The following is a 26,980-nucleotide window of genomic DNA, read 5'->3' on the forward strand; positions in this document are numbered from 1 at the left end:
ATATCGACGCATCTGTGTCGGAATCACTTCCATTTTTACTCGATTGTTTCACTTTTGTTGTTTTTCCACGTTTTAGAGGAAAGTATTCGTTGTTCGTACAACCCATCGGCGACGATGTACCGTCAAAGGATATGCGGATAAGTTGGATGTATCTTTCTAGAATGATTTTTTTCTGTCTTCATTTTTATGCAAATGAAAAATAATCTTACCTCTAATATTTCGTTTTAATATTCATATATAAATATTTAAATTTCTTTACTTTTAAAAAATAACTTACTTCAAAAATATTATTTAGATTTTCTAACATTTGAAACACTTGAAAAATCAATGTTTTGAAAATGGTATTGCTCATTCAAATGGTAAAGTCAATAATTCATGAACTAAAAGATTTAACTGAATTTTAATATTATTCAACCGGATTTTTTATATAATAATTTTAAATATATTTTTAAATTACATTAAATATAAAATGTATAAATAAGATAAAAATGACTATTTTTATGTTAAATAAAAACTATCAATATTATCATAATATATAATATTATTCACCACCAATCAACAATTCAAATATAAGATTTTTTTTTTGTGCTGATTTTAAATCAAACTGCAGTTAATTGACTAATTTGGTTCATCAATTTTACTTAGTTGCGGATTTTTCACCGATTATTATATGGAATTTTATTCCATCGATATGAATCGGACTACCATCCAGTTTTTAGTTAGATTAATCGAATTAACCAATCACATTCAATTCTCATAACTATAGAAAAAATCAACAGAAAATTAGATTTTTGAAAAAAAAAAATTCTCAAGTAACAAACTTTATGTATAACAGGAAAAAAAAAAGTTATATATGCATATTTATTAATTCAGTGATCTAATAATACTCTGTTACCAATCACAAATATCAATTGTAAGCCATCATTTGACATGACAACCATTATATTTTATCACTTTTTAATATATTTTTTTATATTGAGATAGAAATTTTCATGTCTTATCTCATTTCGATACCTGTCTCTACTTGCTTTATTTAACAATAAATCTTTACCGAAGGAAAACATTAAATTTCAAAATATCTTTATAATTTTAAAAACTATAAATACTGCTTTAATTAATTTTCAATGTTATAATCAAATCTTACTTCCATTCCACCGTAAGTGTCTTTTAATTCATACATTCCACCATAAGTGTCTGTCAATTCATGTATAGTGAGACCTAGAATAGAAAATGAATTATTTGAAAAATATTATTCTTATAAATATTTCTAAAATAAATTATTTTCAAAAATTTGTATTTCTCATACAATATCTATAAAATATTTTCCGAGTCATAGAATTTTACTTTATCCTATCAAAATTTCCGTTTATCCTAAAAAGAATGAGTTACTCCATTTTTCTGACATAAGTAGGACAGTAAAATTATAATACTAAAACCTTTTTTTTCTTTTTTTCTTTTTTTGAAAAAAAGAAAAGTCAGTCCCACAAATTCATGGTTTGAAACAATCTGGACCGTTAAAACCGAGAATCATACTGGTTGGCGACCTATATGAAGCTTACCGTAATATAGAGAAAGCGACCACCATAAGGTACAGTGAACTTGGGAGCAGGGAATAAAAACGGAGCATATAGTTGAGGATATTGTGGAGGTTTTCGCATTTCTTAAAACGTCTATCGAGTGACTCATGACGTCTGGTGTATTGAACGGTGTGCAACTCTTCTAATCGGATAATATTATATTTATTTTCCTTTTTATTAGGAATTTTCTGTTTTTCTTTTTTTTCTGTCTCTGTTTCTTTCCCTCTGCGTCCACTCAAAAATCAAAGTCCTATCTTCTTGCACTCCACTAATCTAGGAGATTTTTATTTTTTTATATTTATATTGAATAAAAAAAAGTAATTGAATCCATCCCCGTAAGCATAAGACACAAACCATGGGACAGGATTAATACCTCTTGATACTAAAACAAAAACAATCAAAAAAATAATTGTGATTTACTCTTTTTGGGATTGTTTTTGAAATTTTCTAATCTATTTTTTTTAAATATTATTTCATGTGTTGTTGTATTTGGAAAATATTTACGAGGCTTGCTCATGAATAATTAATTGTCATTTTAAAAAAATTATTTCGTTACTATTTTTTAACGAAAAAGCAGTTATATCCACGTCATATTAGGTAGGCAAATACCATATAAATAAATATATTTATTAAATTTGCCTGGTGAATAACTAATTGTCATTTAAAAAAATATTTTTATTACTATTTTTTAACGAAAATGCAGTTATATCCACGTCATATTAGGGGTAACACATTGAGCAGTACCATACGAATAAATACATTTATTAAATTAGCTTTGTATATAAGTAGATTGATATATAAATTCAATTGTCAATATTTTTTTTCTTAAATAATTAATTTTTATTCTCTTATTACTATCATTCATAACTTATATTTTATAAAAATGATATTGTATTATTGCGTAAAAAATTTTATATCGTGTTAATCAAAACTAATGTGGAATAACTTTTTTCTATAAATACATCACTTTTTACACTTATCAGTAGATAATTCATTTTATTTTTACTATATGGTTCTTGCCATTCCGCTCTTTTTTTTTTTTTTTTTTTTTTTCTTTTGAATTTATTTGAGTATTCATTTTGTTGCCTTCATAAATTTGTTAGGATGATAAAATCATACGTTTTAACGTCCCGTTCGTCTTCAGAGGTAAAAGGGCTGGCCCGATGAGAGTTTGTATGACGGAAAATTGAAACTCATGACTTAAGTCATGGTAATCAGCTCCGTAAATACTCTTTGTCATTAAGCTATCTCTTTCAAATTATGAATATGCTTTTCTTGGGAGGATGTAAATTCAATTTTGATAAAAAGAACGGTGAGAAAATTTATTAGACATCTTTATCATATATTCATTCAATTCTTGAATGATTAGAAAGTATGACGAGTGAAATTTTATTCATTTATTTATTCATTTGCAATTTAATTAGATATATTCTAGTATCTAGATAGGATCATAAAAAACGTGCAATTTTAAAATTTCTAGGACCAATTCTCCATCCATACAAGACTAAAGATAGGGGTGGCCACGGTTCCGGATCTGGAACCGAATCGAAAAATTAACGGTTTCGGTTACGGTTTGAAACTGAACAATTTTGATTTCGATTCTGGTTTCTTAACGGTTTTAAAATCGATGGTTCCAGCTAGTTTTCTGACGGTTCAGACCGATTCCGGCCGGTTTCAGACGAAACTGGAACCGTCGATTCTGACTGAAACTGGAACCGCCGGTTCACGGTTCTAAAACTGATGGAACCAAAATCGAACCGGTTCAGACCGGTTTCGATTTCGATTCAGACCAATTCCAGTTCCTACCGGTTCTGGTTCCAATTCCTACCGGTTTTGATTTCAGTTTTCACCTGTTCGGAACCGACAGTTCTAGTTTCGAAAACTGGATTTTGGGCATCCCTCTAAAGATTCACTTATGTAAGCTGAATTTTATAAATATTAAATATGAATTAACAACTCATTAAGTGAATAGTTAAAATTGGTAGCAGAGCTAATTGCCAAATGATTTAGAAGTGGTTATCGTACTATTTTATACTTGTAATGCTCATTTTTATTTTTTTATCTAATAAATTATATAGCTTATGTATCAATTCTAAAAATAATATTTCATTATAATTTAATTAAGTAAACTGAAATTCAGATAAGCTATTAATAAGACAAAATAAATCACCCTCAAAATCTTTTTCTAACAATCTCAAAATTGCATTTCTTCTTAAAACAATTTGGTATAATTTAAAATATTTTTATGATGATAATATTATAAATAACTTGGTTATTTACTCAAATGCATGGCTCAAACAATAAGATAAAAAATTTAAATTTAATAGAAAAAATATGACTCGTTGAAAAAGCATTTATAGAGAGAAATTGCTACCAACTCCACAACAAAATTAGTCTTATTCGATTGACTTGCTGTTAATTATTTGTTAATTAAAGTGATTTAAGATAAGTGACACGTTAACGACTTCTTATGATTCAGCACATCAACTTCCTATGGTTGCACATTCGAATTATCGGTGTTTCTGCAGACTTCTTTTTTTTTTATTATTTTTAATTATCCTATTAATCTTATTTATAATTATTTAATATGATAAATAACTATGATATATTAGTATAAAAAAATTAAAACACAAATAAAAATAAAAAATAAGTTGACAAAACAAACAGAAAATGTGAAAAGGAACTAATTTTTCAAGTGAAATGTTTGTTTGTTTGTTGGTTAGCTAATAGTGGAGTTTGTTTGCTTAGTCTTGAAGTGAGAAGGAAGAGAGGTACACTGTAACACTGGTGTTGAGAGAGACAGAGACTCGCATCTCAATGTTTTGGTCCCCACAACCGCTCACTCTGATTGGTTCTTTCTTTCACTAGAAAGTTTTACTTGTAGCTTTAACTTAACCTAACCAGAGGTTCATCTTCCAACTCGCTTTAACCCATTTTTGGGTTACAGACAAACAAAAACATCACACACGTTAAACCCTTTGCCTTCATATGAAAAGCTTATTGTACCTCTTATTATCAATATACATTACACAACCATTGCCAATTTCTTATTTTCCTCTATTAATTTGAATAAAAAAAATAAATTTTCTTGTATTTCAAAATATAAAAAATGTTGAAACATAAATCTTCTAAAAAACAGAAAATGATAAATGAGCTTAAAAATACTGCTAAATTAAGTAACGTTGTTATCATCTAGATAGATATATGCATTTGTAAAAGTTGCCAACGAACTTTATGGTTTGCACGCAATGGCCATGTTATGTACGTCAACCTCTTCAACAATGTCCAAACTTCATGTGTTTCTGTCGAAAACGAACAACTAATGCATTGTGCACTAATTCGAGAAATTGATTTCGTATCAATAATAAGATGCACCAAACTTCCATTTTTTTGATAGTTTGTCTTCGACTTCCAAATTGATTTTTTTTTTTTTCAGATTATTTAAATTATCAATAGTCTTTACGAAATAAAAACTCTAGCACACTCCTACATAAACATTTACACTCTGTTTGAAAAGAAGGTGAAAAGAAAATGATGATGAATTTTTAATTTTATTTCCATTTTTATTTTCCACCTTTGTGTTTGGAAAAAGCAAAATTTTAGAGAAAAAAATTATTAATATCGATATCTTACCATTTTAACCTCACTTATTCTTTTAAATGCTTTGATGATCATATATATCTTCAATATTTAATTAAAAGTAGTTTAGGTATTTAGATAATTATGTAAAAATTAGAAAAATTTCAATATTCCACCATTATTTTCTCTCCCAAATAGAGAGATTTTATCTATTTGAGATATAGAGAAAAATAAATTAAATTTTCACTCCTTCATTATTTTTTTTTTCTAAACAAGATAAAATTTTGATTCTTTCGAAAAAAATACATGCATCGGAACAGAGTGTTAAAGAGTGAAGTCTATAGATGACTTAACAATAAAGCAGAGTAACTCTAACACTATATTATAAAATGAATCCAACGGGAGTGATGGGGTAAAAGAAATGCCCTAATTGAAAGAGGACATAACAGCAGAGATGATAGGCAAAAGGCAAAAATTGGTGATGGAATAGTAGAAAAGAAGCGAGTGGTGCAATAAAAAATAAATTAAAATATAAATATAAAAAATAGTTGGACCAGGCTGGATTTGGCAGCGAGCAGTTAGTAGAGTCAATGTAAAAGGGAACGCAACCAAATGTATAGGATTAGTTTATTAGTGGGGTATTGTTAGAGCATTAAGAAACTTCATAAAAAGAAAAAGAGAGAATGACATTGTTAAGTAGGTTTTAAGTACAACAGCACATGATATTGTTAAGTGGGGTATTAATTTTGTTTTTTTTTATATAAATATTATTAGTTAATATAAACTATGAAGTTGCTAATTTTAATCCCATAAATATTATTATATTATATTATATATTTATTTTCAATGCTTGTTCGAGGTAAAATGTTTGTGTCTTATCATAGAAGCAACCAAACCTTAATAATTAATAATAATTACGAACAAATTGCAACCATAAACTTTAGTCTAGGTGTAGATATTACAGCAATTATTGATGTTATAGCTTTTATTTTATGGTATTTTTATGCTTTCCACATTGTGGTATTAGTGATTAAATTAATGAAAAGATTTTCATAATTTTAAGTTAACTTTTTTGTAAAATATTTATTTATAATAAATCCAGATCCGCCTAGCCATATGTTGTCTGGTGCTGCGAAGCACCAACATGGATCTAACTTCATTTTCAGGACCCGTGAATATGGGAGTTACAATAAAAATTTAAATAAATAAATAAATCAAATGGACACCCGCCTTGATTTTTTTTTCCCCATCTATTCTTACACGTGGGACACTCGTTTTAAATGATTAATAGATAAAACTAAGTTTTGAATCGTGGGTCGTATGTATAATTACCATCCCTCAGTTAACAAAATTCTCTTTGAAGAATTTTATTTTATTCAACGTGGGATTATCTACGTATTTCAATAAATTTTTATTAATTTGAAAAATTAAATTTAATTAACAAGTGATGTATTCGTTATGTTATTGAAGCCAAATATAATTTTCGTTTTTTCTAGGTTTTTTTGATTGAATAATTCTTTTTTTTTTTATGCAATGTACAAATTATCTGCCATACATCCAATTAATTTGATTTTTTTTGGCATTTTCTTTTGTGGTTGCATGCACATAGAAAAACATATCACATTCACACATCTCCATCATGTGGTTCAAAGTTATTTTAGATTTTAGAAAGACAAATTTGATGCCATCACTAGCCAAAATTTTCAAAGTGTTAGTGCAATAAATACTCGAGCATGTACAAAATGTACAATAAACCTGTGCTTACTTAGGGAAGGCTTTATCTGGATAGGCCATACTTATTAAATAAGTTTTTCTTTTATTCACATTTTTAATTATGAATACTTAGAATATATTATTTGGATAATAATTTGAGATTAGAACTAAACCACTAAAATTATTGACTGACAAGATATTTTAAATCAAATAATTCATTGTTTAAAACATTTTTAGTGATGATAATGCTTTTTTGGGTTTGATTTTGCATTTCCAATGGGCCCATTTGGTAGTTTTATGGCCAGTGGGTTGAATCCTAACAAAGGCAAACTCACTCCACAGTTTAGGCACATACGGCCATGCAGATTTGGGCTAGGTCCAACAACTTTCATCCAACTCCTAGGCGCATATTGTGAAGTAGTTTCAATGGAATTCGTTTTTTTTTTCTTCGAAAAATCCGAGTCAGCGATTAGATTGGTCCCACTCAACCAGATATGGATGATCTGTTCGCAACCGTTCCATCTACTTGTTCGGTCATGAGATATTTATATTTCCGTTACTTGTCATCAAAAGTTGACTTTTCAGCACAAAACAGTCCTTCCAATTGCAGTTCTTACTCGCTCAATCTATCTTCCACGTTTACAAGTGGAAAGTCCTTCCAATCTAAACACGAGTATAAATAGTTCTGTAACTGCAGCGAGTACAACAAATTTTAGCGGCCGTCTCGTGATGTGCACGAGCTTGCCGTGCAACTGAGACAAGTCAATATCCATTGTGGAACGATAATTAACCACGTGACGACACGTAAAATCCTCGCAGGATTGTTTAGCAAACCAAGAGTTAAAGATGCGCTTTGGCATTTCCGCCCCTCTCTTGTCCTGTTTTCCAATTCTTTTGGACTTTTATCTATTTTTAGGAAATCCAATTTAAATAATTTATACTTACAAAGTCTGTTTTTTTAAAATAAAATAACCGAAAAATGCAAATAAAAACGTGAGGTATGGAGCAGAGGCGATTAGATTAATGAAGTAAACAGTATATCAAAACAGATGTATAAAACGGACAAAAACCAACGAATATTAAGTTATATAATTAATTATTTTATTAATAATTAAAATGAATAAATTTCTGAAGAAAAAATTAAAATGAATATGAAAATTATTCCATTTTTTAAAATTAAATATACTGTTACTTTTTAATTTTCAAAAGTCGTGACTATTCGTCTGATTTCTTTTATGCTTTAAGAAAGAAAGAGTGCATATTTTCCAGGCAAAAATAAAAAAATAAAAAGAGTACATGTTTATTTAGTAAAATAAAAAAAAGAGTAATATTCTAACAAAAACGTCTTAATCTGCAATGGCGATTAATTCTATTGGACAACTAGTGATTAGGATGGAGTAATTATCAATTATCAAATTATTAATAAAGTATTATTTTATAATATCAGTAGAGGTAGTCATCGCCCAAAACATTAATATCTACGAAAACACAAGTCATTTTGGGAAATATTTGATACAAATCATTTGGGAAATCTATTTTTTTGAAAACGGTAATTTAAGAAATCTTAATAATTCGAACCAAATTTGGCAATCCTGAATCCAACAAAAATATAATTACATATAATATATATATTTTTAGCTAGATATATATATATATATATATATATATATATATATATATATATATATATAAAATATTGCCGTCTATCTCTTCATAGTTTTACTTCTTCTCTGCTATATTCTGTTTTTGTTCTCTCTCTAGTCCAAAACTTGAGGAAATATTGAAAATGGCAAAAAATGAGCCAGCTTTCATTGGGGCAATTGATCAAGGCACTACAAGCACCAGATTCATCATCTATGATCAACATGCTCGCTCTGTTGGATCTCACCAAGTCGAGTTCACTCAGTTCTACCCTCAAGCCGGGTACTCCGTTTTTCGATGATTTTTTATGTATCCATATGTAAAATTAGAAGCTTTATTTTTTCTTGGTCTTATGGGTTGTTGATGGCAGATGGGTAGAGCATGATCCAATGGAGATATTGGAAAGTGTGAGGCTCTGTATGGCAAAGGCAGTGGACAAGGCCACAGCTGATGGGCATAATGTTGATGGTGCATTGAAGGCAATTGGGATTACTAATCAAAGAGAGACTACTCTTGTTTGGAGCAAATCATCTGGTGCTCCTCTTCATAATGCAATTGTTTGGATGGATGCTCGCACTAGTGCCATCTGCAGGTGTTTCTTTTATCCCTATCCTCTCGATTGATTCAATTTTTTAGGATTTTTAGATGATTAGTAATTTGAGTTCTCTTGATTTTGATCAAAAGTTGTTAACTTCGGTTAATTGTTTCAGGATTTCACTGATTCTTGTTCCTGATATTGTTTCTATTTTCTTATTTTTAATTGTATTGTAAATTTGGCCTTGGTGTTTTTACGTTGTCATCAATGCTCAATTTTGCCGTTTTGGGAAATGTATTTCTGAAATTGGTTTGTTTGATTACTTGAATTGATTTGATACTTCATTTTTACTTGAAATTCATTATTATGGAATGATTTTTTATTTTATTTGTGTTTTAAATTTCATTATTATAGTAGACATTTAATTCTTATATGTATTAAAATAAATGTATATTCTGATTTTTCTTTTTGAAAAAATTCTCCAACGAATTGGAGAAATGATTAGTGGCAGGAGGAATTTGGTTTTATCAGAAATATATTTCTGAAATTCTAGATCGATTGATATTCAGTGCCAGAAAATCCTGATTTTGAAATGGGTTTTTATTTTTCAAATTACTAATAGTTATCGGTGATTTTGAATTCCATTGTTCTTGTAAGCATTTGACATCTGCAATTGGAGAAACATACATAATCTGATATGTTTTGAAAATTTTCTTAGGAAATTGGAGAAAGAATTGCCAGGAGGAAGAACTCATTTTGTTGAGACTTCTGGTTTGCCAATAAGCACTTATTTTAGTGCAATGAAAATATTATGGTTGATGGAAAATGTGGATGCTGTTAAATTGGCTACCAAAACGGGGGATGCTTTGTTTGGAACTGTAGATACTTGGTTAATCTGGAATTTAACCGGTGGAGTGTCAGGTGGCCTGCATGTCACTGATGTCTCTAATGCATCTCGAACTATGCTCATGAATATCAAAACTCTTGATTGGGATAAAACCACATTGCAAACCCTAGGAATTCCAGCTGGAATTTTGCCCAAAATAGTTAGCAACTCTGAGATTATTGGAAATGTTGGCAAGGGGTGGCCAGTTCTGGGTGTTCCTATTGCAGGATGTCTAGGTGACCAACATGCTGCAATGGTAGGACAAGGTTGTAGAAAAGGAGAGGCCAAAAGCACTTATGGAACTGGTGCTTTCATACTTCTTAACACAGGCGAGAAGATAGTTAAGTCAAATCATGGACTTCTAACCACATTAGCTTTTAAGCTTGGTCCCAAAGCACCTACAAATTATGCTCTAGAGGGTTCAATTGCTATTGCTGGAGCTGCAGTCCAGTGGCTTAGGGATGGCCTTGGGATAATTAATGTTGCAAGTGAGAGTGAGGTACTTGCAAAGCAGGTTGATTCGAGTGGTGGGGTTTATTTTGTACCTGCTTTTAATGGATTGTTTGCTCCACATTGGCGTGATGATGCTCGTGGGGTTTGTGTTGGGATCACAAGGTTTACAACTAAGGCTCACATTGCTCGAGCTGTGCTTGAGAGCATGTGTTTTCAAGTTAAAGATGTTTTGGATTCGATGCAGAAAGATACTGGCGAAAAGGGAGAGCAAAACAATGCGAAGGGGGAGTTCTTGCTTAGAGTTGATGGTGGTGCAACTGTTAACAACCTTTTGATGCAGATTCAGGTTTGAGCTTGGTGCATTCTTTATATTTATTTTTAAAGTACTATATAGGTCATCGAACACCTATTTCTAGATGATGGTAATATGTTTTCGCCAAAAGAAAAAAAAAAAAAATCAGATTGATAACTAATTTGATTGGATTTGTAAAGTTGAATTCCACTTTGGTTCATTTCTGCAAACGTTCTGTATTTCCTCCTACCGGCATGAACCATTAACTTAATCTGTTGAAGTTTGATTTGATCTATAATCTATTTGTTTTCCAAATGACTTGCAGGCCGACTTGTTGGGAAATGCAGTTGTGAGACCAGCTGATATAGAGACAACAGCTCTTGGAGCAGCCTATGCTGCTGGTTTGGCTATTGGGGTTTGGAAAGAAGAGGAGATTTTTGCTACTGGAGAAAAGGTTAAGACAGCAACCACTTTCCATCCCAATTTACATGAGCAACAGAGGAAGAAGAAGGTTGAGTCTTGGTGCAAAGCTGTTGAAAAATCTTTCGGCTTGGCCGATCTTTCAATATGAAACACTTTATATTGCCTGTGCTTTTTTGCCCTTGCTTCGTATTTAAGTTAAATAACTAAGTTTAATTTTGTGTCAGGAAATTGTGAAATCCACAGTCTGTTAATATTAATGATAATAATTGCTGATATCTGATTAGATGATCGATCTATGTTCTCTTATGTCTAACTAGTTACCGGATCACAACAAAGAATCCAAAGGGTTTACAACACAAAAATAGCTCTCATTATTAGTTTGGCATCTTTTAACAGACTGACAGTGACAGAAAAAGAACAAACAAGCATGATTGCCGTTAAATTGAAGCATTGCAGCTTTTAACTAATGGTAGTCCGCATAGAAGTGAATTTCCTTCATAACTGCTGCTATCGAATCTTCCAAATTGTGGCTTGATGTCAGGAATTCTACCGGATAAATTGTTGTGAGCAACAGTGAAATACTTGAGCAAATGCATATTACTTAGTTCCTGCGGAATTTCTCTGCTTAACCTATTATAAGAGAGATCCAATATCTGTATTTGGCTGAGTTTCGATAAAGTTGTTGGAATTGAACCTGTCAGCTGGTTGTGAGACAAGTTTAATGCTTTTAACTGACTTAATTTCCCTAGTTCATTCGGAATTTCACCGGTGAGATTGTTAGAGGACAAATCCAATCCAGACCTGAGATCGATTATGTCATCTTTAGAAGAACTGGACCTGCTCTTGGTGAGAAAGTCGATCGCGCCATCTTCATATGCATACCCAGCATTCGGATCATAAACTAGGTACTGCCCTAGCAGGATACTTCCATAGACATAAATTGTGCGCTTAAAATATGCAGGAATAAATGCATAGAAATCCAATGCTTCCTTAAAAGATATATTATACAAGCACTGAGGTATTGATCCAGAGAAGAAGTTGTTGGACAGATCCATCAAACCTGTATTATTCAACTGACATAACTGATTTGGAATTTCACCACTTAGAAAATTCCCTTTCAATAAAAGCACTTCTAAATTGGGAAGTTTACTTATTGAATCAGGAAGTTTGCCAGACAAGCTGTTGTAACTGATGTCCAATATTGACAGAATTGAAGAGTTAAATATAGATTCTGGTATTGAACCTGTGAACTTGTTCCCCCGCAAATACAGACCCCAAGTATCTTGTAGTTTCAAGCAAGAAGGTATTGATCCTGTCAAATTATTGTAAGAAAGGTCTAAAAAGGTGAATGGAAGATTGCATGGGAGTGGACCTTCAAGTTGATTGTTTCGCATTGCAAGTGTTCTCAAATTTTTGAGGTCGCCCATCCATTTAGGAATTGCTCCAGAGATGTAATTGCTGCTAATATCCAATACACCAAGTTTAAAGCTTCTCAAGATCACATTTGACAGTAATCCTGTAAAATGATTGTTCTCCAAGTGCAAAGATTCTAACAGTGTCAAGTTATAGTGATCTGTAAATATTTCGCCATGAAATCTATTATCTGAAAGTTTCAGGATCAACAAATTGACCAAATTGGAAACCAACTGTTTTGGTACTTCTCCATCGAAGTTATTGAAAGAAAGGTCTATTTGCTGCAAGTAACCCATTTGACCAATTGAGGATGGTATATTGCCTTGAAAAGAGTTCTTGGAAAAATTCAAATAAATTGCATAAGGAAGCATATCCCCTATGTTTGACTGGATTTGACCATGTAGCTTGTTTTCTGATACATCAATCCACTGGCTGGTCACACCGTGAAAAGGCGGTAGATGTAACTGACCCACAAAAGAATTATTCCTCACAGACAGAAACTCAATTCTTGTATTGTTACCAAGGAACAAGTCAAGCTTTCCTTTTAGATTATTGTGAGAAATATCAAGAACTCTCAATTCATGTTGGTAAAAGAGAAATGTAGGAACAGTACTGTTAGAGAGCTTGTTCAAGTTGCAATAAGGTAAAACAAGAACTTTCAACTGAAATGATGGAATCCAATTGGGATATTCAGTTTCAATTTGGAAATGCTGATTATTATTCTTTATCTGAACAACTTGGAGTTTAGAATGATTAGAAAATGAGCTGAATGAGAATAAACCTTCAAAAAGATTATGACTTAGATCAATGTACTCGAGTGAGGTCATCTTAGCTACTAAAGATGAAGAGATCTTTCCTGAGAAATTATTTGCTGAAAGATCTAGCAGTCTAAGAGATGTCAGATTGCTTAAGCATGAAGGAATATTTCCTTGAAGGGAATTCTGACTGAGATCTAACTCTTCAAGTTTCTGTAGCTGACACAAACCTGGAAAAGGAAAATAAAATTATGATCATCCAAAGAATCAAAGCCCAAGAAAATGTTTAGGAATATTACCTTGAGCTGGAAAAGAGCCATTAAGATAATTTTTTGATACAGTTAAAGCCTGGAGAGATGATAGATGCCTTATGCTTGGTGGAATGCTTCCAGTGAATCCATTCCAGCTCAAGTCTAGAATCTCCAACTTAGTGAAATTAACCAAATCTACAAAGAACAGTGCATTTCAAGAATCAATTTCTGAAAACAAACACTGGGAGATTAGATAGAAACAGAAATTTCATGATAGAATTTATTACAATTAATAGGCAGAGTTCCATTCAGTTCATTGAATTGCAGAATAAGGACCTTCAAGTTGCTTAATCCAGAAATATCTGTCATAAATATGATTAAAATCTTATTAAACTTTATTTTTCTCAACAACCAAATAATAAAACAGAAAATTTGTATATGCAGTTACCTTGGTAATATAGTGGACCTGCCATAAAATTATTATGTAGATCTAAATATTTTAGGGCTGAAAATTCACCCAAGACCTTTAATACTTCTTTGTCAAGCACATTCCAGCTTAAGTCTAGATGCTCTAGCTTGTTCAGCTTAGACAAAATTTTGGAATCTGAAAATTCTTGAATTGCAGTGGCTGTTAGATTCTAAGACTACAAATTCAAAGAACAGTGAATATGTAAAATTGTAAACAATCTAACCTTCCATTTGGTATAAGTGAATTTCAAGAATAGAATTCATAGAATTTAGGTTAATTATACTCAAATTCGTAAAATTGAATTTATGAGAGTAAGAAAAACATTTTCTTTTACATCAAACTTGAAAATATGGAATTTTGAATGAGTTCGGAATAATTTTATACAAGAACAACTAATTCTTAATCCCATAAAAATTGGAGTCAACTATGTAAATTCTTTATCTTCATTCTGCTCTGTTCATAGTTAAATCTATGATAATATTACGAGATCGTAACTCTATATTTATAATTATATAAAATTCATTTATACCAAACAGAGTATTAGAAACAAACGAAAGGGTTACTCATAATAATAATAACCAAACATACCTGCATTGTCAATAAACTCCCCTATCGCATTGTAAGACAAATTAAGACTTGTCATCTCTTTAAAAGGATTAAACATAGAAATGTTAAGAAACCAAACGCTCATATCTTCATAATAACCATCAAAAGGTATTTGCCTTATATTATCAAGAGAGAGTTTGATCACGTGACCGGTGGTGGAGTTGCACGTGACTCTGTCCCATTCACAACAATCACTTGTTGCATCATTGTTCCAAGAAGGCAAAAGCCTGTCTGCATCATCTCCATTAAACTGAACAAATACTTTGAAGTCTAAAAGAGCTAATCTCTCCTCTTCAAAGCAACCAAAGTAGCCATGAATTTGAAGTGAAAGTATAAAACCAAATAAGAGACATTTACTCAAGAAAAAATCCATCTCAAGAGACTTGCCAAAGATAGCCATTGTTATATTGGTTTTGTTTATGTATATATATATATTATTCAAGAATGAAATTGAATTGGAAATTAATGTTGTGGGGCTATGAATGTAATACAAGTGAAAGGCAAGTTGCCAGACTAGAGTGTGGCTGGCTTGACTATTCTTACAGCTTTCTTAACTTTATGACTATATGCAAGCAAGAAGACGTTGAAATGTCTTAGTGTGACAACTTTGACTCGAGAGTATCATCGCCCATTAGAGGGTGCATATCAAAAAAATTACCCCACTTGTCCTTTGGCTTCTCAACGGTGGAACCAAGAAAAAATAATTAGAGAGGACGAATTTATAAGTAAAAGGTAAAATTTTCTATATTTTATAAAATAAATTTAAAAAATAAAATTAAAATTAGGGGGCAGCTGCTAGCACTGGTCACTCCACCCCTAGTTTCGCCATTGTGCTTCCGATCAAGACTTGAAATTACCCTTTACTTTCCAGAGATGAAGACTTGAGATTATTCTTTTATTTAAGCGTTTTCCATAAGGAGATCATTACACAAATCTAAGCAATAACATTTGTCTTGCAAGACAACAAATTTAATGATAACCCACTATTCATTTCGGCTAATAATAACTTCAGAAACTAACTTAACGGCTTTTAACTAAAGATAGACCACAAATGCTTTTAACTGTAGCCAAATGCGATAATACATAAACTTGATAAACACCCTTGTAGGAGAAAATGAGTAATAATTAACCAAAGGCTTTATTATTAATGACATAGACGATCAAATAATAACTTGAAGAAAGTATCGTACGCAAAGTAATAACATGAAAGCAGAAATTGTTCAGAGTGATAAAATAGCCTTCGTCGCCAGAAAGGATTGACATAAAGAATAGTGATGACCCCCACGAAGAAAACTGTAAAAGATACTGAAAAGCTTGTGAAAAATACCAAATGGTCAATCTCATACCATTTTCCATCTTCTGTTTCTAGTTCAACATATGGCACTGGTGATGAATTGGGTGACTTGTTGCACTTTTTCCCCATTTGAAGTCCGGAGAGAAATGGGTTGCCTTCAAAGCTTCTATTGTCGAAAGTACTGAGTTGTGGTTGGTCAGGAATCCTGCCTGATAAGTTGTTGTAAGCCACAGAGAACACTCCTAGGGAGTGTAGATCTATTAAGTTATAAGGAATCTCTCCACTTAGATTATTATAAGACAAGTCTAAGCTCTCCAATGCTGAAAGATTTGAGAATGTTGTTGGAATCGATCCTATCAACTGATTATGCGATAAGTTTAAGGAATGAATCTCATATAGCTTCCCTAGCTCGAATGGAATCTCACCTGTTAATTTATTTTCCGACAAATCTAATCCAGACATGAGCTTGAGAATGCAACCCTTATATTTTTGAGGCCTATATTTTGTAACAAACTCAATTTCTTGGTTGACAGTGACGCGATCTCCATAACCATCGTAGAACTCGTCCATGCCCAAGACACTTCCGCTGCTGTAAATAATGTCTACTTTGTTCCCAAGTGAAATTTGTGACAGAAAACAATAGTCATCATTATGTTTCGTCCTTCCAAATGATAGATTATATAAACAGTTGGGTATGGAGCCAGAAAAAGAGTTTCTTGAAAGATCTAATAAGCTGACTTCATTTAGTTCGCACAGCCAACTCGGAATGAAACCATTTAAATAGTTTCCCCCCAATAGAAGAGCCCGTAATTTTGGAAATGAACCAAAGTTATTGGGAACGCTGCCTGAGAGTCTGTTATCTTTCAAGTTCAAAGTCAGTAGGCTTGATGCATTGAGAAAATCATCTGGTATGGATCCAGTTAACCTGTTACCTTCCAAATTTATAAACAACGTTTCTCCAGCACCTGAATGCCTCTGGTTGAAACAAGAAGGTAATGATCCAGAAAAGTTGTTATATGAAAGGTCCACGTAGGTAGCTGAAAAAACTTCACATGGTATTTCACCTTTAAAAAAGTTATGAGAGAGGTTTACGTGATACAAAATTGAATTGTTGTTTATGGAGCCTGGAACCTCACCATGAAATCTATTGTTACTAAGGTCTAATACTGATAGTGTAGCAAACTGGGAAATCAAAGAACTTGATAATGTTCCCACGAACTTGTTGTCATTCAGATGCAAGGACCATAACAAAGTAAGGTTAAATTGAGCTGTGAATATTTCGCCATGAAAGTTATTATGAGATAGCTTTAGAGTATCCAAATAAGTGCAACTTGAAATCACTTTCTGTGGTACTTCACCTGAGAAGTTGTTAAAAGACAAATCCAAGTTTCTCAATTTACAGTCGTCACCAGGTGAGAAAAGGAAATCACCCCGAAAATGATTTTTTGATAAATTGAGAAACTTGATGTTGGGAAACATCTTTTCGCCAATTTCTAGAAGCTGTCCATAGAAGTGATTGTCTGAGACATCCAAAGCAGAAATATTGAAGCTGGAGTTTGCAGGTAGATGAAGTTGACCATTGAAGCTATTATTTTTAAAGGTTAATTGGTCTAGTTCTGTATTGTTGTAAAGCAACCAAATGGGAAAGCTTCCTTGTATTCTGTTGTTAGACAAGTCGATCTTTTTCAATCTGAACTGATGATAAAGAAACTCAGGAAGACGAGGGAGATGGCAATTTCGCAGGACAAGAACCTTTAACTGAAATGGTGGAACCCAACCATGATATCTCGTCTGAACCTCAATTTTGTTGTCATTGAAGTCAACTAGCTCAAGTCCAGAATGGTTAGCAAATAAGCTGAAAGAGAATAATCCTTCAAAAAGATTATGTCCAAGACTAATGTACTTGAGGGATTTGAGACTAGACAAAGATGAAGGAATGGGCCCTCTGACATTGTTATCGGAGAGATCTAAGTATCTGAGAGATGTCAAATTATATAAACAACTAGGAAGATGGTCTCCAAACATATTCGATCGCAGGTCTAATTCTTCAAGATTCTTCAGGCTGCATAAACCTGTAGAAGATAACATTAAGCTTCAAAACTAAATTTTAATTCTAAATAACCAGGTTTGAGTATTCTTAGATTTCAAAACTAATAGTGGATCTCTTTCCTCTCATGGCCACCATCGAAGAAACACATGAACCCATGCATGAAAATCCACATTTTTTTGATAGTATAAAGCCTGAACGGAGTTGGGAGTGCATTTTAGAAACTAAAAGTGCAAACTAACAAGAAGACTTAGATGATTAAATACGAATAAGATTTAGCACTTACTTGACAAGGAGCCACCGAAGTTGTTAAACCTTAAAGACAATGCTCGGAGAGCAGGAGGTGCCCATGTATATGGAGGAATAGTGCTATTGAAGTTATTCCAACTCAAATCTAAAACCTCCAGACCTTTAAGAGTTGAAAAATCTGTAAAAGGAAGTAAAAATAATTAAAAAATCTCTTTTGTGCATTGATTATCGCTTTTTGTGCATTGCCAGACCTCTCATGGCCACCATCGAAGAAACACATGAACCCATGCATGAAAATCCACATTTTTTTTGATAGTCCAAAGCCTGAACGGAGTTGGGAGTGCATTTTAGAAACTAAAAGTGCAAACTAACAAGAAGACTCAGATGATTGAATACGAATAAGATTTAGCACTTACTTGACAAGGAGCCACCAAAGTTGTTAAAACTTAAATACAATGCTCGGAGAGCAGGAGGTGCCCATGTATATGGAGGAATAGTGCTATTGAAGTGATTCCAACTCAAATCTAAAACCTCCAGACCTTTAAGAGTTAAAAAATCTGTAAAAGGAAGTAAAAATAATTAAAAAATCTCTTTTGTGCATTGATTATCGCTTTTAAAAGCAAAACAATATGATAATAAGCTAACAACAATCATAAAGCAGAAAGCTAGCTAGCATAGATATTTTCCTTGCTTTTGTAGTGTGCCATGCAATTGATTGTAACTTAGATCCAATTTTTTCAAGTTTTGCAAGTTAGCTAGATCTGAAACATGCAATCGGAAATAAATTAAAAGGTTTAGAAGAAGAGAAAAAAAAATTATTGTAAATAAAAATAATGGAAATTAGAAATGAAAGCATACCTAGACTAGATAAGTAACATTCGATGCGATTTTGTTTCAGATTCAAAATTTTGACCGATGTAAGATTAGTTACCCATGACATTGTACTTGCGTCAAAGTGATTATCACTGAGGTCTAAAACCTGTAGTTTCTTCAAATTTGACAATTTTTCCACAGCTGCATTATTTATATTATTTGAGTTATTAACCAACATACTCAATGAATAATTTCAAAATGTATATGTTTAGTTTGCTTCCTTGATTATGGTACGATTCAATTTGAATTTCCTATTTCACACTTTAGAATCTCGAATATTATTTAAAAAAAAAATTATTTAGTCTTTAAAACTAATTTGTAATTAACACATAAGGCATAACTTAATAATAAGTGTATATACGACCTGACAATAGATGCAGGATCGAATTCTCTTTTTTCGATAGTAAAAAAAAAAAAAAAAAAATTTGGCATTGTTTTTAAAACTAATTTGATAAATTTACTGCTTAAAGATATAACTCAAAATTAAATATAATATTTATAAACTTTTCACGTGCAAGAACTTAACCTTTTATTTTCTAAACAAAAAAAAAAAAAAAAAAAAACTTATAGATATAATATGGAGAATTAAGGTAAAAGAGGAGAATACCTTCTTTGTCAACAAAACCACGAATCTTATTAGAGGATAAATTTAGACTTTGGAGCTCCTTAAAATGGTGGAAAAGAGACATGTTGAGATACATATCCATGTTTCCCTCATAAAAAGGGACTTTACTTGTACTATATTCCCGTATATTGTAGAGGGAGAGACGGATAATATGACCTGTACTGGAATTACAAGTAACATTCGGCCATTCACAACAGTTACTGCTGCGTGGTTCATCAACCCATGAAGGTAGAAGACGATCATAACGAAGCCCAAAAGCAGATTCAGCAGATGCCTTGAACTGTAAGAGAGCTGATCTCTCTTCTTCAACGCAACTATTGCTTCCTTGTATCTGAACCCAAAGGATCAAACATAATAGGAACCAATTCAACTCCATTTACAAAAGCAATTCTCTTGTGTTGTTATGTTCACTGCTTAACTTGTTTTCAAATTGTACAGAAACCTAATTTTTCCTTGGTTTTATACTAATCTCGCACTTTTTATAGCGATTGTCAATTATTGGAGAAGAAGTTGGACAATTTTGTAATGTGAATGATACTTAGAAGTTCAAAACACGGTGGCGATCTCTTCAAAATAGGCGTTTTACCTTTACAAAAAATTGTTGATAATAAAATATGCTAATGTGTTCATTTGTTTTTCATTGGGTTCAGATAGGATACTCGAATTTCTGAAAAGCATTCAGTTTAATAATATTTTTACTACTTTATACATTCATTCGTCTAGAATCAAATGCTATTTTATAGGAGCCGTGGCTGTTGTTTGCATTTCATTATAAGTTTTTCCATCATCTTTCGGTGAAAGTTGAGTTTAATTATCGATTACTTTAGTTTCCAAAGTAATAAATTACTAAATAATATTACTACCTTATATAAGTTTATGTGCTTAATTGTATTTATTTATTTGTTATAAAATCATAATCAATTGATGATATAAATGAATTAGTATTTTAATTATAACTTGTATTATAATCATATTTAATTTTCTAATTCTAATTAATATTACAATTCTGATATTTCTAATTATATGTGAACTTAGGATTATAATTGGTAGTCTACTTAATAATATTTGTAATAATAGTATTAGTTTTTAAAAATTATAATTAATTAACAATAAAAAACAACACATTTTTTATATATGAGTTTAAATTAACTAACATAAAAAATGATTTAGCTTTAATGTAGGATTGTAATTTTATACTATTCTTATGTGTTATTGATTATCATGGATGAATTTCTTCATGTAATATAATTTTATTTTTTTTAATTTGAAGGAACATGATATTAACGTGGTGAATATATTAATTTTTAATCGTGATTTAGTGTTATATTATAATTTTTATACTATTGTTATATGTTATTAAATATTACATATGAGTTTATTCAGTTATCATGTTTTATTTACCTTGACTCCAACAAAAATGGAAAAAAAAAAAAAAAATTCATGTAAGATGAAGAAAAACTTGCAAAGAAAACTACAATGTATGTTATAAGTAACATTTTGGCTATAAGATTTCAAAATGGAAATGAGTCGTACTATTTGTCTAAATGCTTACTGTCCTTTATCCATATTCAACTGTAGTAAATATATTGATGATTCATCTACAAATCAACCACTATTTATTACTAATGGAACAGATGACCAAATAATAATTTGGAGACACAGTAATAAAATGTTAAGATACCAAACGCTCATATCTTCATAATAACCATCAAAAGGTATTTGCCTTGTATTATCAAGAGAGAGCTTGATCACGTGACCGGTGGTGGAGTTGAACGTGACTCTGTCCCATTCACAACAATCACTTGTTGCATCATTGTTCCAAGAAGGCAAAAGCCTGTCTGCATCATCTCCATTAAACTGAACAAATGTTTTAAAAGGCAAGTTGACAGACTAGAGTGTGGCTGGCTTGACTATTCTTACAGCTTTCTTAACTTTATGACTATATGCAAGCAAGAAGACGTTGAAATGTCTTAGTGTGACAACTTTGACTCGAGAGTACCATCACCCACTAGAGGGTGTATATCAAAAAAATTACCCCACTTGTCCTTTGGCTTCTCAACGGCGGAACCAAGAAAAAATAATTAGAGTGGAGGAATTTATAAGTAAAAAGTAAAATTTTTTATATTTTATAAGATAAATTTAAAAAATAAAATTAAAATTAGGGGGCAGCCGCTAGCACTAGTCACTCCAATCCCATCCCTAGTTCTGCCATTGTGCTTCTGCTCAAGACTTGAAATTACCCTTTGCTTTCCAGAAATGAATAGCTGAGATTATTCTTTTATTTAAGCATTTTCCATAAGGAGATCATTACACAAATCTAAGCAATAACATTTGTCTTGCAAGACAACAAATTTAATAATAACCCACTATTCATTTCGGCTAATAATAACTTCAGAGACTAACTTAACGGCTTTTAACTTAAGGTAGACGACAAATGCTTTTAACTGTAGCCAAATGCGATATTACATAAACTTGATAAACACCCATGTAGGAGAAAATGAGTAATAATTAGCCAAAGGCTTAATTATTAATGACATAGACGATCAAATAATAACTTGAAGAAAGTATCATACGCAAAGTAAAAACATAAAAGCACAAATTGTTCAGAGTGATAAAATAGCCTTCGTCGCTAGAAAGGATTGACATAAAGAATAGTGATGACCCCCACAAAGAAAATTGTAAAAGACACTGAAAAGCTTGTGAAAAATACCAGATGGTCAATCTCATACCATTTTCCATCTTCTGTTTCTAGTTCAACATATGGCACTGGTGATGAATTGGGTGACTTGTTGCACTTTTTCCCCATTTGAGGTCCGCAGAGAAATGGGTTGCCTTCAAAGCTTCTATTGTCGAAAGTACTGAGTTGTGGTTTGTCTGGAATCCTGCCTGATAAGTTGTTGTACGCCACAGAGAACACTCCTAGGGAGTGTAGATCTATTAAGTTATAAGGAATCTCTCCACTTAGATTATTATAAGACAAGTCTAAGCTCTCTAATGCTGAAAGATTTGAGAATGTTGTTGGAATTGATCCTATCAACTGATTATGCGATAAGTTTAAGGAATGAATCTCATATAGCTTCCCTAGCTCGAATGGAATCTCACATGGTAATTTATTTTCCGACAAATCTAATCCAGACATGAGCTTGAGAATGCAACCCTTAAATTTTTGAGGCCTATATTTTGTAACAAACTCAATTTCTTGGTTGACAGTGACATGATCTCCATAACCATCGGAGAACTCGTCCATGCCCAAGACACTTCCGCTGCTGTAAATCATGTCTACTCCGTTCCCAGATGAAATTTGTGAAAGAAAACAATAGTCACCATTATGTTTCGTCCTTCCAAATGATAGATTATATAAACAGTTGGGTATGGTGCCAGAAAAAGAGTTTCTTGAAAGATCTAATAAGCTGACTTCATTTAGTTCGCACAGCCAACTCGGAATGAAACCATTTAAATAGTTTCCCCCCAATAGAAGAGCCTGTAAGTTTGGAAATGAACCAAAGTTATTGGGAATGCTGCCTGAGAGTCTGTTATCTTTCAAGTTCAAAGTCAGTAGGCTTGATGCATTGAGAAAATCATCTGGTATGGATCCAGTTAACCTGTTACCTTCCAAATTTATAAACAACGTTTCTCCAACACCTGAATGCCTCTGGTTGAAACAAGAAGGTAATGATCCAGAAAAGTTGTTATATGAAAGGTCCACGTAGGTAGCTGAAAAAACTTCACATGGTATTTGACCTTTAAAAAAGTTATGAGAGAGGTTTACGTAATACAAAATTTTACTGTTGTTTATGGAGCCTGGAACTTCACCATGAATTCTGTTGTTACTAAGGTCTAATACTGATAGTGTAACAAACTGGGACATCAAAGAACTTGATAATGTTCCCACGAATTTGTTGTCATTCAGATGCAAGGACCATAACAAAGTAAGGTTAAATTGAGCTGTGAATATTTTGCCATGAAAGTTATTATGAGATAGCTTTAGAGTTTCCAAATAAGTGCAACTTGAAATCACTTTCTGTGGTACTTCACCTGAGAAGTTGTTAAAAGACAAATCCAAGTTTCTCAATTTACAGTCGTCACCAGGTGAGAAAAGGAAATCACCCCGAAAATGATTTTTTGATAAATTGAGAAACTGGAGGTTGGGAAATATCTTTTCGCCAATATCTAGAAGCTGTCCATAAAAGTGATTGTCTGAGACATCCAAATCAGAAATATTGAAGCTGGAGTTTGCAGGTAGATGAAGTTGACCCTTGAAGCTATTATTTTTAAAGGTTATTTGGTCTAGCTCTGTATTGTTGTAAAGCAACCAAATGGGAAACCTTCCTTGTATTCTGTTGTTAGACAAGTCGATCTTTTTCAATCTAAACTGATGATAAAGAAACTCAGGAAGACGAGGGAGATGACAATTTCGCAGGACAAGAACCTTTAACTGAAATGGTGGAACCCAACCAGGATATCTCGTCTCAACCTCAATTTTGTTGTCACTGAAGTTGACAAGCTCAAGGCTGGAATGGTTAGCAAATGAGCTGAAAGAGAAGAATCCTTCAAGCAGATTCTGTTCAAGATTAATGTACTTGAGGGATTTGAGACTAGACAAAGATGAAGGAATGGGCCCTCTGACATGGTTATTGGATAGATCTAAGTATCTAAGAGACGTCAAATCATATAAACAACTAGGAAGATGGCCTCCAAACATATTCGATCGCAGGTCTAATTCTTCAAGATTCTTCTGGCTGCACAAACCTGTAGAAGATAACATTAAGCTTCAAAACTAATTTTTAATTCTAAATAACCAGGTTTGAGTAGTCTTAGATTTCAAAACTAATAGTGGATCTCTTTCCTCTCATGGCCATCATCGAAGAAACACATGAACCCATGCATGAAAATCCACATTTTTTCGATAGTCTAAAAGCCTGGACGGAGTTGGGAGTGCAATTTAGAAACTAAAAGTGCAAACTAACAAGAAGACTTAGATGATTAAATACGAATAAGATTTAGCACTTACTTGACAAGGAGCCACCAAAGTTGTTAAAACTTAAAGACAATGCTCGAAGAGAAGGAGGTGCCCACGTATATGGAGGAATAGTGCTATTGAAGTTATTCCAACTCAAATCTAAAACCTCCAGACGTTTAAGAGTTAAAAAATCTGTAAAAGGAAGTAAAAATAATTAAAAAAATCTCTTTTGTGCATTGATTATCGCTTTTAAAAGCAAAACAGTATAATAAGCTAACAACAATCATAAAGCAGAAAGCTAGCTAGTATAGATATTCACCTTGCTTTTGTAGTGTGCCATTCAATTGATTGTTACTTAGATCCAATATTTTCAAGTTTTGCAAGTTAGCTAGATCTGAAACATGCAATGGAAAATAAATTAAAAGGTTTAGGAGATGAGAAAAAAAATTATTGTAAATAAAAATAATGGAAATTAGAAATGAAAGCATACCGTGACTAGGGAAGGAACCTTCCATACTATTTCGTTTCAGATTTAATATTTCGACCCATGTAAGAGTAGTTACCCATGACATTATGCTTGCGTCGAAGTAATTATCACTGAGGTCTAAAACCTGTAGTTTCTTCAAATTTGACAATTTTTCCACAGCTGCATTATTTATATTATTTGAGTTATTAACCAACATACTCAATGAATAATTTCAAAATGTATATGTTTAGTTTGCTTCCTTGATTATGGTACGATTCAATTTGAATTTTCTATCTCACACTTTAGAATCTCGAATGTTATTTAAGAAAAAAATTATTTTGTTTTTAAAACTAATTTGTGATCGACACACAAGGTATAGTTTAGTAATAAGATCGAATTCTCTTTTTTCGATAGTAAAATATATATATATATATATATATATATATATATATATATATATATAGAATTTGTCATTGTTTTTAAAACTAATTTGATAAATTTACTGCTTAAAGATATAACTCAAAATTAAATATAATATATATAAACTTTTCACGTGCAAGAACTTAACCTTTTATTTTCTCAAAAAAAAAAAAAAAAAATTATAGATATAATATGGAGAATTAAGGTAAAGGAGTAGAATACCTTCTTTGTCAACAAAACCACGAATCTCATTAGAGGATAAATTTAGACTTGTAAGCTCCTTAAAATGGTGGAAAAGAGACATGTTGAGATACATATCCATGTTTTTTCCCTCATAAAAAGGGACTTTACTTGTACTATATTCCCGTATATTGTAGAGGGAGAGATGGATGACATGACCTGTACTGGAATTACAAGTCACATTCTTCCATTCACAACAGTTACTGTTGCGTGGTTCATCAACCCATGAAGGTAGAAGACGATCATAAAGAAGCCCAAAAGCAGATTCAGCAGATGCCTTGAACGCAACTATTGCTTCCTTGTATCTGAACCCAAAGGGTCAAACATAATAGGAACCACTTCAACTCCATTTACAAACGCAATTCTCTTGTGTCGTTATGTTCACTGCTTAACTTGTTTTCAAATTGAACAGAACCTAATTTTTCCTTGGTTTTATACTAATCTCGCACTTTTTATAGCGAGTGTCAATTATTGGAGAAAAGGTGGACAATTTTGTAATGTGAATCATACTTTACTCAGAAGTTCAAAACACGGTGGCGATCTCTTCAAAATAGGCGTTCTACCTTTACAAAAATATTATAAGTTTTTCCATCATCTTTCGGTGAAAGTTGAGTTTAATTATCGATTACTTTAGTTTCTAAAGTAATAAATTACTAAATAATATTACTACCTTATATAAGTTTATGTGTGTAATTGTATTTATTTTTTTTTTTATAAAATGATAATCAATTGATGATATAAATGAATTAGTATTTTAATTATAAATTGTATTATAATCATATTAATTTTCTAATTAAAATTAATATTACAATTCTGATATTTCTAATTATATGTGAACTTAGGATTATAATTGGTAGTCTACTTTATAATATTTCTAATAATAGTATTAGTTTTTAAAAATTATAATTAATTAACAATAAAGACAACGCGTTTTTTATATATGAGTTTAAATCAACTAAGCTTTAATGTAGGATTGTAATTTTATACTATTCTTATGTGTTATTAATTATCATGGATGAATTTCTTCATGTAATATAATTTTATTTTATTTTTAATTTAAAGGAACATGATATTAACGTGGTGAATATATTAATTTTTAATCGTGATTTAGTGTCATATTATAACTTTTATACTATTGTTATATGTTATTAAATATTACATATGAGTTTATTCAGTTATCATGTTTTATTTACCTTGACTCCAACAAAAAAGG

The 26,980-nt window shown here is 31.7% G+C and overlaps 3 protein-coding genes and 1 pseudogene across 4 annotated transcripts; 1 reads left to right on the plus strand and 3 right to left on the minus strand.

Annotated features, from left to right (window-relative positions):
* The first annotated feature begins 8,565 nt into the window (after positions 1–8,565).
* On the plus strand, positions 8,566–11,382 carry NHO1 (Actin-like ATPase superfamily protein). Its single transcript, XM_012217738.4, has 4 exons — positions 8,566–8,792; positions 8,881–9,102; positions 9,764–10,730; positions 11,002–11,382. Exons 1-4 carry the CDS (start codon positions 8,656–8,658, stop codon positions 11,245–11,247), a joined length of 1,572 nt encoding a protein of 523 aa, XP_012073128.1. The 5' UTR covers positions 8,566–8,655; the 3' UTR covers positions 11,248–11,382.
* A 64-nt stretch (positions 11,383–11,446) lies between these two features.
* LOC105634816 (receptor-like protein 1) lies at positions 11,447–14,991 on the minus strand. Of its 2 annotated transcripts, none has more exons than XM_012217737.4 (5): positions 14,576–14,991; positions 13,967–14,122; positions 13,806–13,880; positions 13,567–13,713; positions 11,447–13,497 (listed from the first exon to the last, which is right to left on the minus strand). In XM_012217737.4, exons 1-5 carry the CDS (start codon positions 14,964–14,966, stop codon positions 11,537–11,539), a joined length of 2,730 nt encoding a protein of 909 aa, XP_012073127.3. In that variant the 5' UTR covers positions 14,967–14,991; the 3' UTR covers positions 11,447–11,536. The 2 variants fall into 2 exon arrangements, with proteins under 2 accessions (XP_012073127.3, XP_012073126.3); XM_012217736.4 differs by having other exon boundaries at positions 13,967–14,131.
* A 746-nt stretch (positions 14,992–15,737) lies between these two features.
* On the minus strand, positions 15,738–20,057 carry LOC149499361 (cuscuta receptor 1-like). The gene is made up of 4 exons (XM_089722581.1): positions 19,664–20,057; positions 19,042–19,197; positions 18,221–18,361; positions 15,738–17,959 (listed from the first exon to the last, which is right to left on the minus strand). The coding sequence occupies exons 1-4, from the start codon at positions 20,055–20,057 to the stop codon at positions 15,738–15,740; spliced, it is 2,913 nt and encodes a 970-aa protein (XP_089578707.1).
* Positions 20,058–22,098: 2,041 nt separating this feature from the next.
* LOC110009553 (cuscuta receptor 1-like) lies at positions 22,099–26,275 on the minus strand (annotated as a pseudogene).
* Between the last annotated feature and the right edge of the window lie 705 nt (positions 26,276–26,980).

The sequence above is a fragment of the Jatropha curcas genome, chromosome 1 (genome assembly GCF_041381405.1).
Source record: "Jatropha curcas cultivar XTBG-Jc1 chromosome 1, XTBG_Jcur_1.0, whole genome shotgun sequence".
NCBI lineage: Eukaryota > Viridiplantae > Streptophyta > Magnoliopsida > Malpighiales > Euphorbiaceae > Jatropha > Jatropha curcas.

Bases quoted from the DNA above. Each gene is read 5' to 3' on its own strand.
- NHO1 (XM_012217738.4), top strand. From the start codon at position 8,656: ATGGCAAAAAATGAGCCAGCTTTCATTGGGGCAATTGATCAAGGCACT. The intron at 8,793-8,880 runs GTACTCCGTTTT...TGTTGATGGCAG, and splicing joins CAGTTCTACCCTCAAGCCGG to ATGGGTAGAGCATGATCCAA. The intron at 9,103-9,763 runs GTGTTTCTTTTA...AAATTTTCTTAG, and splicing joins CGCACTAGTGCCATCTGCAG to GAAATTGGAGAAAGAATTGC.
- LOC105634816 (XM_012217736.4), bottom strand. From the start codon at position 14,966: ATGGATTTTTTCTTGAGTAAATGTCTCTTATTTGGTTTTATACTTTCA. The intron at 13,881-13,966 runs GTAACTGCATAT...TATTTATGACAG, and splicing joins AGGTCCACTATATTACCAAG to ATATTTCTGGATTAAGCAAC. The intron at 13,714-13,805 runs GTAATAAATTCT...TGTTCTTTGTAG, and splicing joins TGGAACTCTGCCTATTAATT to ATTTGGTTAATTTCACTAAG.
- LOC149499361 (XM_089722581.1), bottom strand. From the start codon at position 20,057: ATGGAGTTGAATTGGTTCCTATTATGTTTGATCCTTTGGGTTCAGATA. The intron at 18,362-19,041 runs GTATGCTTTCAT...TTCCTTTTACAG, and splicing joins ATGTTACTTATCTAGTCTAG to ATTTTTCAACTCTTAAAGGT. The intron at 17,960-18,220 runs GTAAGTGCTAAA...TATCTTCTACAG, and splicing joins CTTCGGTGGCTCCTTGTCAA to GTTTATGCAGCCTGAAGAAT.